This window comes from Chiloscyllium plagiosum, chromosome 18, assembly GCF_004010195.1.
Source record: "Chiloscyllium plagiosum isolate BGI_BamShark_2017 chromosome 18, ASM401019v2, whole genome shotgun sequence".
NCBI lineage: Eukaryota > Metazoa > Chordata > Chondrichthyes > Orectolobiformes > Hemiscylliidae > Chiloscyllium > Chiloscyllium plagiosum.
In genome coordinates this window covers 3,569,578-3,584,365 of record NC_057727.1, presented here as the reverse complement: position 1 = coordinate 3,584,365, position 14,788 = coordinate 3,569,578, and the positions used below count along the sequence as shown (strand labels likewise).

The window sequence follows — 14,788 nt, the reverse complement described above, 5'->3', positions numbered from 1 at the left end:
TGACAAGTGGTGTCCCACAGGGTTCAGTGTTGGGGCCGCAGCTGTTCACATTATATATTAATGATGTGGATGAAGGGACTGGGGGCATTCTAGCGAAGTTTGCCGATGATACAAAGTTAGGTGGACAGGCAGGTAATACTGAGGAAGTGGGGAGGCTGCAGAAGGATCTAGACAGTTTGGAAGAGTGGTCCAGGAAATGGCTGATGGAATTCAATGTGAGCAAATGCAAGGTCTTGCACTTTGGAAAAAAGAATACAAGCATGGACTACTTTCTAAACGGTGAGAAAATTCGTAAAGCCAAAGTACAGAGGGATGTCACAAGGAATTAAGGGCTACAGGGAGAATGCGGGTAAGTGGAGTTGAAATGCCCATCAGCCATGAGTGAATGGCGGAGTGGACTCGATGGGCTGAATGGCTCCTATGTCTTATGGTCTTATGGTCTTATGACTTTAAAGTTAGGTTAGAGGAGGAGGATAGGAGGGAGGCCCTACTTTGTAGGACCTGGGGTCTAGAACACACCCACTCAAATATCAATCACTTACCTTCCCGACCAGCTCTGCACTCCTACTTCACTTCTGCCCAGCTCCCGCCGCTCTCTGCTGCAAAATTGGCAACAGTTTCATGGTCATCATTAGGTTCTTAATTGAATTCAATTGCTATTGCCTGACATGGCAGGATTCGAACCAGAGTGTCCAAAAGATTACTGAGTCTCTCGATTAATATACTAGTGACAACACCACGAGGCCATCACCTCTCCAAACGTCAGGATAAGCTTGGAGGGGAATTTACAGTTGGTGGTGTTCCCATGTATCTGCTGCCCTTGTCCGTCTGAATGATGTTAAAAATCACACAACACCAAGTTATAGGCCAACAGGTTTATTTGTAAGTACAGATACGAAATCTTCCGGCTCAGTTGTTTCTCGGAATTTGAAATTTTTCGGATTTTGGAATAAATGACATTTTCACAGTGAAATAAAACAAATTGCCTAATAGCAGATGCATGTGTGAATAGTACGAGCACTGAGACACAGTTGGTGCCTGCCAGTGCTGGGCCCCGCTGCCGCGTCACATCTGAGTGACATGGGTTGAGTGGGTGTGGAGTTGGGTCAACTGTTTGCATGCCAAAATGATGCTCTGCACTCCCACAAAAAAGTTTGGATTTCAGAACTTTTTGGATTTCGGATAAAGGATCGTGTACTTGTACAAGCTTTCAGAGCACTGCTCCTTTGTCAGCTCGCTACCTGACAAAGGAGCAGTGCTCCGACAGCTTGTAATTCCAAATAAACCTGTTGGACTATAACTTGGCTTCATGTGATTTTTAACTTTGTCTCTACAAAGACTGTGCGGTGGATAGACTTAATGATACCTGCTGGTAGTAGGGTAATGGGAAGTCAAAATGCAATCTATTAGAGTCAGCATGTTTTTATCAAGAATAATCTTCTTTTGAGTAATTTGTTAGAGTCTTCAAAGATGTAATGAGCAAAATGGATAGTGGGGATCATGTAGATGTAGTATATCTGGATTTCCAGGAGGCATTTGCTAAGATGCGACGCAAAAGGTTAATACATGAGTTAAGGTCAATATACAAGATACGGTCACATGGTTTGGGGTAATACATTAGCCTCGATGGAGGATTGATGAGCCAGCAGAAAGCAGAGAGTGGTGTACATGGATCCTTTTCTGGATGGCAAGATCTAACTGGTCAGGGGCCACACGGCTCGGTCCTTGGATCCCAACTATTTACGATTCATACTAATGACCTGGATGCAGCGATACAGTGTGCTAAAGACAGATTTGCAGATGACACCAGAACATATGGAAGTAAGTTGAAATGAAAAAAATAAGAAATTGATAAGTGGATTTGGATGGGTTCAGTGAATGGGCCACAGTGTGGCAGATAGAATTTAACATGGACATGTGTGAGGATATCCATTTTGGTTGCAGGAATAAAAAGGCAACATATTATCTAAATGCAGAGAAACTTCAGTGTGCTTCAGTGCAGGGGAATCTGGATGCCCTCGTACATGAATCACAGAAAACTGGTATATAGGTGCAACAAGTAACAAGAAGGGAGAATAGAATTTTGGCATTTATTGCTAAAGGAATAGAGTATAAAAGTGGGGAAGGACTGATGCAACTGTACAAGGCACCATTGAGACTGTAGTTGAGAGTGTGGTGCTGGAAAAACACAGCAGGTCAGGCAGCATCCTGCTCCTCGTATGGAGCCTGACCTGCTGTGCTTTTCCAGCACCACACTCTCGATTCTGATCTCCAGCATCTGCAGTCCTCACTCTCTCCGTTAGTGAGACTGCATCTGGAGTACAGTGTACACTTTTGGGTCACTTGGGGAAGGATGTTAATTACATTGGAGGCAGTTCAGGGAAGGTTTAATAGATTAATTCCAGGAATGAAGAGCTTGTCTTATGAGAGGTTGATGCCTCTTTCTACCTATACTCACTCGAGCTTAGAAGACTGAAAGGAGGTTAAATTGATGTCTGTAGAATGCTAAAGGAGATGGACAAAGTAGACATAGAGAAGATGTTCCCTCATGTAGGGCAGCCCAGAGTGAGAAGTCATAGTTTTAGGGTAAGGAGCAGCAGGTTTAAAACGGAGATAGGAGGAATCCCTACTTTCAAATTTGTGGATCTGTGGCATTCATTCCTCCAGAGTTTAGTGGATTCCAAGGCACTAAATAAATTGAAGGAGGAGATAGACAGATTTTTAAATTAGTAATGGAGTGATGAATTTTGGAGAGGGGGCAGGAAGGTGAAGTTGAGGCTAAGATGAGATCAACCATGATCGTATTAAATGTTAGAGTATGTATGAAGGGCAGAATGGCCTACTCCTGCTTTTCAGCTTATAGGGCCGGACATATGGAGAAAACAATGGAGATGGTGCTGTCTGGAAGATTTCTGGTAAGGTATGTTTCCATGAGCATAGCTAAGACAGGCTTTTGCTTGACTTGTCTATGAGACAGCACTCTCAATGTTGGCACTGGCTCTCAGATGTTAGTAAGGATGAATTTGCAGGGTCAATCAGCTGTGTTTGCCATTGTTGTTTCTGAGTGCCTTAGTCAATGCCAGGTGGGCTATCTGGTTTCATTTCTTCTTTGAGACTTCCACTTGATTGATTCAACCAAGTTACTTACTAGGCCTGGTAAGAGACAGTAAGAGGAGAAAGTGAGGACTGCAGATGCTGGAGATCAGAGCTGAAAATGTGTTGCTGGAAAAGCGCAGCAGGTCAGGCAGCATCCAAGGAACAGTAAGAGCCAGCCCATTGCTGTGACTCTGGAATCACACATAGGCCAGACCAGGTGAAGACAGCAGAATTTTTTCCCTAAAGGACATTAGTGAAAAGATTTTAAGTTTTCCACAACTGACGATGGTTTCATGGTCATCACTAGACTTTTAATTCCAAAAGATGCTGAAATTCCAGTAATTCCCTTGTCTAATGCTCAGTGTATTACTCAGTAACTTCCATGGGCTATAAAAGACCAGAAAACTGACAAGTACAGAACTGGTGCACTTGGCTGCCCTCAGGTTATGGAGCAGTGAGGAAGTTACAATTTACTTTGGCCTCTGACCTTATGGTGCATAAAACCAGTGAGAAATGGAAAAAGGTCAAGCTGGGATCCTCATCCTAATCACAGACCAGTCCTGTTATTCCTGTTGGAATATATGTTGAGGTAAATGCTCATTAAGAACAGGGTCAGGACAGTGTTGAAGCACTCCTTTACAGTCAAGAATCTTCTGAAATTCAGTTTGTTGAATTACATAGAATATACAGCATAGAACTAGGCCATTCAGCCCATCATGCCCATGTGGTATTTATGCTGCTGTGGATCATCTTTCATCTTCTAATTCTATTGTCATAATCTTATTATTACCATCGTCATGAGTTTATCCAGTTTTCCCTATTTTCCAAAAGTTTACTTGTTTCACCAACATGTGGTAATGAGTTCCACACTATCTAGATAAAGATGTTTCTTTTAAATCTCCCCATTTGATCTCTCAGTGGCAGTCTTCTGCTGAAGGATGTTGCTCTTTCGCTAAGTAAACCTTTCATGATTTTAAACACCTTTCTTAGGCCATCCCAAAGCTTTTTCTTTTCCAGAGAAAAACCTCTTTGCCTGTTGGTCCTTTCCTGATAGCTACAATCTCACATCAGTGCCATCAGTATTGTGAGTCCATTTTGGACCTTCTCCAGTACCTAGAGATCACTTTTTGACCACCAGAATTGTACACAGTCACCCAGGAGTGATCTAACCAAGTTTAGGATTACTGTTAAATAAATCTTAGCCAGTTGGTGAGTCAGCATCTAAGGCATGGAGCTTTTCCCCAACAGCAATTTTATTTTCTTGTATGCAGTCTTTCAGATCTACTACTCAGTGTCCCACCTGTCCACTTTCTATACCCTTTTGAAACAAATGAATAATTAACTGGGCGACAGCCCCTTAAAAGGGCATAATTATTTCATCAAGCATTTGGGTGAACTCAGAAATGGTGAGCAGACCTGATAGAATTTCAGGGTGCACCAGGGGATCCTTATGGATTTCTAATCCATCGTCTTAATGAATGCCCAGTTTCCCATTGTTGCAGGAGAGGTTTGAACTCTCCCCTGTTGTTGTTTTGTGTCGCCATAGTCTTATGGGGCTGCTGTCTCATTAGAGAGAGAAGTGACTGGGGGTGATTTGACCTGAGGGCCACCAGACCTCAGGCGAAGGAAGAGGTTGAAAGGGAGAGTCCTTCATGGTAACCTCAAAGTGGTGATGGGAATTGAACCCACGCTGGTGGCATCTCACTGCTCGGTAAACCAATTCTCCTCTGTGAAGTGAGGATCAAGGCACCACAGCGGCTCAGTCTCAGTCCGTCCTGTTACTAATGGATAGGTGTTTTAGCAAACTGAGCCACAGTGCCTATACCCAAAACACTGAACTTCAGGAAGTGGTGCGATTAATTGATTAACATCCGTCAACGGGTTACCCTTCACTTTAACTGTGTTTGGAATTAGCAATAGCTTCTATCCTTTTCATTTCTGTCCTTGTCGAAATAGTGTGGAGTGCTGGCTTTGCTTTTTTATGGCCTTGTGAGCCTGGTGCAAGGGTATGTGAATTAAGCACAGGAAGAATAAATGAAGAGAGCTTGTGAGACCGTGTCCCCTAAGCACCAGCTCAAAGCAACCACAACCACATTTCACCCAATGAGGCTAACTATCTGCTGAGGCTATTGCTTTTTCCCCCTTCAGGTTTCAGATGATTATAATGTCATCGGCCGCTCGCTGTTCAAGAAGGAGACTAACATGCAGCTGTTTGTTGGGATGAAGGTGAAATTGTCCACAGGAGAAGCTGGAGTGATCGAAGGAGGCTTTGGGCAGAGTGGGAAATTTAAAGTCAGAATCCCAGGTAGGTGCCTACTTTACTAAGGAATTTAAACATTGATCCATCGCAGAAGGAAGCCGTTCAACCCTTCTACGTGACAGCAGCAACGTCTTTTCTATATGGTGTCACTTCCAGGAAAAGGATGCTCAAGTGATAAGCCTGAAAAATCCCAACCCGTGATTTTGTTTTCTGTTTTTTTTAGTTTCCCATGTTCTGTCTACGTCTTTCACTCAGCACTGCTCACAAAGCCGAGATCATTAACTCACCACCTACCAACCACCAATTATACACCCACACGTTTTACATTTAAAATAGGCTTGTGTGGAGGCCATGTAAATACAGCACAAAAATGTATGGCAGAATCTCTTACAATTCAAACATGTGTGCACAATTGCTTCAGAAACATTACCCTTCATATATAGAATTTTTATTTATCTTTTAAGGAATATCATGTTTGCAAAAAGATTTCAGCTATGTGTGGTATATGTGGGATGGTTGACAACATCCACTGCTTGCAGCAACAGTACCCAGCAGGCTACAGTCATACCAAACAAGGCTTGACAGCCACCTAGCATAAAGCTAGGCAGCACGGTGGCTCAGTGGTTAGCACTGCTGCCTCACAGTGCCAGGGTCCCAGGTTCGATTCCACCTTCAGGTTCCACCCATTCTCCCTGTGTCCAGGTACTTCAGTGTCCACCCACAGTCCACGGGTGTGCAGGTTAGGGTGAATTGGCCATGCTAAATTGCCCGTGGTGTCAGGGATGTGCAGGCTAGGTGGATTAACCATAGGAAATGCTGGGTGATAGGGTACAGGGGTGAGTCTGGGTAGGATGCTCTTCGGAGGGTCGGTGTGGATTCAATGGACTGAAAGGCATGTTTTCCACACTGTTGGGATCCTATAAAAGTGCCAATCTGGTAAGCTCAGTCCCGACTTCTGTGATGTCGGATATGTATTAATGTCATTTATTTATAAGTATGAATGTTTGAATTTTGAATTATTGACATTTTGATTTTTCTGTGGGTCTGAATGCTTTGATGATTTGCTAGTGCACACGTTTGGCCCATCTTGTCACCCCTGACTCTCTGAATGAGCAATTCACTCAGTGCCATTTTCATGCATTCTCCCTGGGACCATACATAGTCTTTCTTTTCAGATAACCATGCAAGTTCCTTTTGAATGTTTCAATTGAACCTGCCTCTGCCACAGTCTCAGGCAGTGCATTACAGACCTTAATCAATTGCTGTATGAGTTCCCTCCCATGTCAGTTTTTCTTGTACCAGTTGCTTCAAATCTGTGCCCTTTTATTCTTGATCACTTCACAAATCTTCCTCCTTATCTACGCTACCCAAACCCCAGGGATTGATTTTATGCACATATTTTAGATTATGTAACATCCTCCACTGACTGCATTTTACTGGAAAACTAATCCAGCTTCTATCAGGAGACTGTGCTTTGGTTCCAGTCATGAGTTCTATTTGCTGTAGTTCATAGATTCTCTTTCGGTAGATTGTCTTTGCTGAATAAATAGGCTGTTTGCTGTGTGTTTTCAAAATGACAAATATCCTAGTTATAGCTAGTCAATAAATTAACATGTACTTAAGTATCCATTTATAGCTGGTGAAGAATAATAAGGAATCAGAAAAGAGGAAACCCAATATGACCCCTCAAGTCTTATCATCTGTTCTATGAGATCATGGCTTTCTAATTGTGGCCTTAGCACCACTTTCCTGCCCATTCCCCATAACCTGTGCCTCCTTTGCTAACCAAAAATCTGTCTTAACTCAGCCTTGAATATATGCAAAGAAACAGCCTCCACTGCTCTCTGAAGACTGATGATCCTCTGAGAGAAGAAATTCCTGCTCCAAGTCGAATGGGAGACACTTGCTTTAAAATTGAGCCATTCTTCTGTCTGTCTCTGCAGCTCTAACTGTTACTGCATCTCTCTGTCTCTCTCTCTCTCTCTCTCTCTGTGCTCCAACTCTGACTCCCCGTGCAGGCATCGGTAGTTACTGACTCAGATGCTATGTCTACTACTGAGTTATTGCTTCAGCATTGGGAACCTGCCCACTGTCCTAAATTTAGATTAATTAATTCTACTAACACCAAAATGAATCTCTGGTTGCTGCTCCCAGCACAGTGTTAACTGAAAGGTTTGTGTTCTGTGTCCACCCAGAAGTGAATGTAAGTACTGTTTGCCCTCCCAAGTGTTCCTGTTGGTTAGGATTTGGTGTTTTCACTGCTGCCAACTGGGTTCGATTCTTCACGAGGGACTGAGAATTTATTCAAGAGGTCTTGTTGGGCAGTGATAGATTTCCTATCTCTGGGTCCGAATATCTGTGTTAAAGACCCATAAGTCTGGAAATGTGTTATAATGTGCCCAACACAGTGAGCAGTGAGGGTCTGCAGTCACCTTTTTCCATTCATCTCATGACCCAAACTGGAAATCCTGGTTGTAATGTAAAAAATAAAGGTGCACAGAAATAATACAAAATGTGAAACAAAATAAAAATGTTATTTTCAACATCTATGATATACTCCAGTGTCCAAGTGTCACAGAAATTTTGCAAAGGCATTGGTGACCACCATGTTCCCACTACTTTGGGTGTATCTGACTCGAACACAGCTGTGGGAGACAGGTGGGTAACTGGTAGGAGCCATTGACCATTCCCTGTCTGGCTAGCCATCTTAGCCGGAAACAAACCCCTGAAGAAGGGCTGCGTGGTGGTTTGGGTGGCACGGTGGCTCAGTGGTTAGCACTGCTGCCTCACAGTGCCAGGGAGCCAGGTTCAGTTCCCACCTCGGGCGACTGTCTGTGTGGAGTTTGCACATTCCCCCGGTATCTGCGTAGGTTTCCTCTGGGTGCTCTAGTTTCCTCCCACAGTCCAAAGATTTGCAGGTTAGGTGAATGATAAATTGTCCAGAGTGTTCGGTGCATTAGTCAGGGATAAATGTAGGTGAATTACTCTTCAGAGGGTCAGTGTGGACTGTTGGGTCCGAGGGCCTGTTTCCACAATGTAGGGAATCTAATCAAACTGGAGGACTCTGTTCACAGTGAGTCACAGCCCACCATGAACTTTGCGTCTCCCTGCCTCCCAAAATGTTTTCTTTCAACTACTTTTTGTTCTTCCTCTCAACAACATCAGAGGCCACCTTAAATCTAGCTTTTTGACAGTGACTTTGACCAACCCTCTGAAATCCTCTGCTACTCAATGCATGTCTGATTTGGCATTCTCCTAAGTGTTATCCAGAACTGTCCCTGTCTCTCTCTGATGTCCTTTACAGCATGACTTGTCTCTGAAATCACCGGTGTCCCAACCTATCTTTCCTCTAAGGCACTATTTGATGTAACATTAGATCAACCAGTCCTCAATTAAGTTAAAAATCACACAACGTCAGATTATAGTCCAACAGGTTTATTTGGAAGCACTAGCTTTCGGAACGCTGCTCCTTCATCAGGTGGTTGTGGAGGATACAATTGTCAGACACAGAATTTAAAGCAAAAGTTTACAGTGTGTAGACTCCAACCTCGTGTTGTGCGATGTTTAACTTTGTACACCCCCGTCGAACGCCTGTGTCTCCAAATCTGCCCTCAATTATGATGCTAAGACAACTGCAACTGCCTCCCAACTGTGAACAACTAGTGTACAATAGCCTAAGTATCAGACCTGGGATTCGGAGAGTTACTAGACTTCATATTGAAGCCAGCAGTTCTGTTACATATGGGCCATCAGGCAGCAAATAGCTGTTGTTTTAAAAATAATCTTGCTTGGCTGTGCTTGTGTTAACTTTATCATTGCATCCTCATCTTATAAATATTTGTTTTTCTGTGAGATTCCTTCTGCTGATACTGACTTCTGTTTAGTAATTGCATTCCCCTAATGTGTAAAGTTTGCTAATATCTAATCTCGCATTTGAAATTAATTCAAATGAATTTGTTTTTACAAGTAAAAGGGACCAGGCAGTCTAGTAAAGCTTTTGGCAAGTTGATGAATTAATTACTCCGAATGCCAGAACATTGTACAGATGTATGCAAAGGGAAACCAGATCAGCCTAATACTGGGATGGACATTGAAGAATCTGCTGATAGCGTGAAATGAAGGGGGATGGGCAGAGACTGGTGTGGAGTGTAAGCACCAGTGTGGGCTATTGGGCTAAATGGCCTGTACATGAAAGAACTTTGTACAAAATCGATCATTCTCATTTTCATATGCCCCCCACTCCCTGGCCTTAAAAGCTTCTTTTGGGGGTAAAGAGAGTTTCAATGCTTCTTTATGTAAAAATCTTCCTAATGTCACCTCTGCATAGCCTAACTTCAATTTATTAACTTTATGGCAATGACCCTTGTCTGGACTAGCATCCCACCACCATCAGATAAAGTAGTTTCTCCCCCAACCACCTTATCACTTTCTTTAATCGTTTAATAAAGTGCCACATCAGAGGTTATTGTGGAAAAGGAAAGCTCACAGCGTCGGGCTCACACCTTGGCACAGACAGAAAGCTGGCTGGCTAACAGGATCCAGAAAGGAGGCAGAAAGAAATCTTTTTTCATGTTGGCACGATGTAATAAGTGGTGTGCCACAGAGGTCAGTGCCGGGACCTCAACTATTTACAATTTATATAAAGGACTTGGATGAAGTGCTGGAATGTTTGTTAGATTGCTGATGACACAAAATAGGTTGAAACGTAAGTTGTGAACTATGCTCCCCCTTGTTTTATTTTCTGCTGCACTGAAGTCCATGCATGGCCATGGCTTCCAGGACCATTAGCCCACCAATGAGTGGGCACAGAAACTCCACGCAGCTTAGGAAGAGCATTGGTTGTGAAGGGGATTGAAGGAGGTTATAAAAAAATGTAGGAAGGTTAGGTGAGTGGCCAGGTGCTGGCAAATGGAATAGAATGTGGGAAAATTCAACAGGAATGCAGGGCATATGCCCAAAACGTTGATTCTCCCGCTCCTTGTGGGCGGCACGGTGGCACAGTGGTTAGCACTGCTGCCTCACAGCGCCAGAGACCCAGGTTCAATTCCTGCCTCAGGCGACTCTCTGTGTGGAGTTTGCGCATTCTCCCTGTGTCTGCGTGGGTTTCCTCCGGGTGCTCCGGTTTCCTACCACAGTCCAAAGATGTGCAGGTCAGGTGAATTGGCCATGCTAAATTGCCCGTAGTGTTTGGTGAAGGGGTAAATGTAGGGGAATGGGTCTGGGTGGGTTGCTCTTCGGAGGGTCGGTGTGGACTTGTTGGGCTGAAGGGCCTGTTTCCACACTGTAAGTAATCTAATCTAAGTTGGATGCTGCCTGACCTGCTGTGCTTTTCCAGCACCACACTCTTGACACAAAAATAAGGAAGTGCTCAGTTTGGCAGGAAGACTGAAAATGTATATTGTCTAAATGGTGAGAGATTGTAGAGATTTGAAATTAAAAAGACCTGGGTGTTCTTGTGCATACATTAAAGTCATAGTGTTATAGAGGTTTACAGCATTGAAACAGGCCCTTCAGCCCTTTGTGGGCGGCACGGTGGCACAGTGGTTAGCACTGCTGCCTCACAGCGCCAGAGACCCGGGTTCAATTCCCGACTCAGGCGACTGACTGTGTGGAGTTTGCACATTCTCCCCGTGTCTGCGTGGGTTTCCTCCGGGTGCTCCGGTTTCCTCCCACAGTCCAAAGATGTGCAGGTCAGGTGAATTGGCCATGCTAAATTGCCTGTAGTGTTAGGTAAAGGGGTAAATGTACGGGAATGGGTGGGTTACGCTTCGGCGGGTCGGTGTGGACTTGTTGGGCCGAAGGGCCTGTTTCCACACTGTAAGTAATCTAATCTAATCTAATCTAATCTTGTCCATGCCGCCTAGTTTTCACAATGAATCTGCTTCCATTTACCTGTGTTTGGTCCATGTCCCTCTATGAGGAGAAAGTGAGGTCTGCAGATGCTGGAGATCAGAGCTGAAAATGTGTTGCTGGAAAAGCGCAGCAGGTCAGGCAGCATCCAGGGAACAGGAGAATCGACGTTTCGGACATAAGCCCTTCTTCAGGAAGGGCTTATGTCCGAAACGTCGATTCACCTGTTCCCTGCAAGCTGCCTGACCTGCTGCGCTTTTCCAGCAACACATTTTCAGCCATGTCCCTCTATACCTACTCCATCCATGTACCTGTCCAAATGTTTCTTAAATGACAAAATTGTACTCGCGCCAACCGCTACATCTGGCAACCCTCCAAGACACTCACTACCTTATGTGTGAAAAAACTGCCCCTCTGGACCCTTTTGTTTCTCTCCCCTCTCACCTTATACCTATGCCCTCCATGTGGAGGTGCCGGTGTTGCACTGGGATTGACAAGGATAGAAGTCACATGCCACCAGGTTATGGTCCAGCAGGTTTACTTGAAATCTCAAGCTTTGGAGCAGCTTGGACCAAAACCGGTGTTGTGTGACTTCTGGCCTATGCCCTCTAGTTTTAGGCAGTTGGTAAAGATTAATTTCCAGGTACAGCAAGAAACAGAGTTACGTCTCAAGCCTGATGTGACTTTTATTCCAAACTCTTTCTTCAGACAGTTTTGAAGAAAAGTCATATCAGACTAAAAACATTAATTCTGTGTCTCTCTCTCTCTCCTGGATGCTGCCAGACCTGCTGAGTTATTCCAGCATTTTCTGTTTTTTATTAGTTTTCCAGCAACCACAGTATGCTGTGTTTATTTAACAAATGAATACCCGGAATGGATGTGTTGTCTGATGAGGAGAAGTGGACAGGCTAGACTTATATCCAGCTGGAATTCAGAGGAGTGAAGTATCATTTGACAGAAAGAAGATCCTGGTGGTTCTTGAGAGAGTGGACATGGAGAGGATGGTCCTTCTTGTGGAAGAATCAAGAATAAGAGGTTGACTGTTTAAAAATAAAGGTCTTCCATTTAAAACAGAGATGAGGTGAACTTGTTTTCTTATAGAAAGACACAAGCCTTTGAAAATTTCTTCTTGAAAAGGTGACAAATGTTCAGGCTTTGGATATTTTTAAAGCATAGGTAGATAGCTGGGCCTACTCCTGTCTTTTGTTTAACTGTATCTTATGTACCTCAATTATCTTAATCTCCTGTACTCAAACCATGCTGAGTTGGTGTTCAAGTGCCAAACTCTGTCTGAAGGATAGTTCTGGAATTTGGAAATGTTAGACAGGTGGAGAAGGAATCATTGGGCTGTTGTCTATTTTTGGCATACTGTTAAGGAAACTTTATCTGAGATTGAACCACCTTGTAACTGACCCTGGGAGGGTGGGAGGGGGGATGGTGTCTTCCCACTGTAGCTGTGTGCTTGCAGTCAGAAATATTTAATTTCCCCACTGCAAACATCAAACAACATTTTGAGTCTTGTACATTATCTTTAATCTGAAAGCAAAGTAGTACTTGAAGCTTCACAGCCCATAATCCAAATCAGTAGACACCGGGCCAAAGGGGATATGAGGGGGGACTTGGTCAATGAGGTTGTTGTTTAAACAAGTGAGAGTTGGTTAGTGGTCATGTCATTGGCCTGGTAAACCCAAGGCTGAGTCTGATGCTCTGAATGAACAGAGATTCATATCCTACCAGAACCAGATCATTCTGGAGTTGAAAACTCGTCTCAGTAACCATTACACTTCTGTGAGGAAGAAGAGGATGGCCAGAGTGAGGGTAGGGCCGATCAGGGATAGTGGAGGGAACTTGTACCTAGAGTTGGAAGAGGTGCGGGAGGTCCTTAATGAGAACTTTGCTTCAGTCTTCACTGCTGAGAGGGACCTTGACGTTTCTTAGGACAGCATAAAACAGGCTGATATGCTCAACCAGAGTGATGTTAAGAAGGAAGGCAGGCTGATAATTTTGAAAAACATAAGGATAAATATATCCCCTGGGTCAGATAGGATATACCCTCGGTTACTACAGGAAGCGAGGGAAGAGATTGCTGCGCCTTTGGCGATGATCTTTGCATCCTCACTGTGCACTGGAGTAGTGCCAGATGATTGGAGGGTGGCAAATATTATTTCCTTGTTCAAAAAGGGAATAAAGATATTCCTGGAAATTACAGATCAGTCGGTCTTATGTCTGTAGTGGGCAAAGTATTAGAGAGGATTCTGAGAGACAGGATTTATGATTACTTGGAAAACCATACTTTGATTAGAGAAAGTCAGCATGGCTTTGTGAGGGGCAGGTCATGCCTCACCGATTTTACTAAATCTTTTGAGAATGTGACAAAACACATTGATGAAGGTAGAGCAGTGGATGTGGTGTACATGGATTTTGGCAAAGCGTTTGACAAGGTTCATTCAGAAAGTGATTTGTGATTTTTATGAATGGCTTAGATGAGGATGTGGAAGGTTGAGTTAGTAAGTTTCCCAGTGACATGAAGGTTGGTGGAGTGGTAGATAGTGTGGAGGGCTGTTGTAGGTTGCAACGGGACATTGGATACAGAACTGGGCTGATAAGTAGCAGCTGATGTTCAATGTGGATAAGTGTGAAGTGATTCACTTTGGAAGGTTGAATTTGAACGCAGATTACAGGGTTCATCGCAGTATGGAGGAACAGAGGGATCTTGAGGATCATATCCATAGATCGCTCAAAGTTGCTACCCAAGTTGATAGGGTTGTTAAGAAGGTGCATGGTGTATTGGCTTTCATTAGCAGGGGGATTGAGTTTAAAAGCTGCGAGGTTATGTTGCAGCTCTCTAAAGACCTGGTTAGACCACACTTGGAATATTGTGTTCAGACCTGGTTGCCTCATTATAGGAAAGAAGTGGAAGCTTCAGAGAGGATGCAGAGGAGATTTACCGGGATGCTACCTAGGCTGGAGCGTGTGTCTTATGAAGAAAGGTTGAGGGAGCTAGGTCTTTTCTGATTGGAGCGAAGAAGATTGCCCGACCAGAGGGGAGGCCATATTGGATTTGGTACTTGGTAACAAACCGGGACAAGTGATGGGCTTGTAAGTGGGTGAACATTTTGGTGATGGTGACCACAATTCTGTGACTTTCACCTTGGTTATGGAGAGAGATAGGTGCGTGCAACAGGGTAGGTTTTACAATTGGGGGAAGGGTAAATAGGATGCTGTAAGACAGGATCTGAGGAGCATAAGTTGGGAGCATAGGCTGCCAGGGAAGGATGTCGTGGAAATGTGGAACATTTTCAAGGAAAAGATACGACGTGTCCTTGATATGTATGTACCTGTCAGGCAGGAAAGAGATGGTCGTGTGAGGGAACCTTGGTTGACGAGGGAGGTTGAATTCTTGTAAAGAGGAAGAAGGAGGCTTAAATAAGGTTGAGGAAACAGGGTTCAGACAGAGCAGTGGAGGGATACAGGATAGCCAGAAGGGACCTGAAGAAAGGGATTAGGAGAGACAAGAGAGGGCATGAAGGATCAAGGATAACCCAAAGGCATTTTATGCATATGTGAGAAACATGAGAATGA

General features: G+C 43.9%; 1 protein-coding gene across 2 annotated transcripts in view; it reads left to right on the top strand.

Annotated features, from left to right (window-relative positions):
* eefsec (eukaryotic elongation factor, selenocysteine-tRNA-specific) overlaps positions 1 to 14,788 on the top strand; it is a 418,279-nt gene that overhangs the window by 270,850 nt on the left and 132,641 nt on the right. For both annotated transcript variants that reach the window (XM_043707583.1, XM_043707582.1), the window contains one exon: positions 5,245 to 5,401. In XM_043707583.1, coding sequence (XP_043563518.1) covers positions 5,245 to 5,401 — 157 coding nt within the window. The remainder of the gene's footprint in view (positions 1 to 5,244; positions 5,402 to 14,788) is intronic.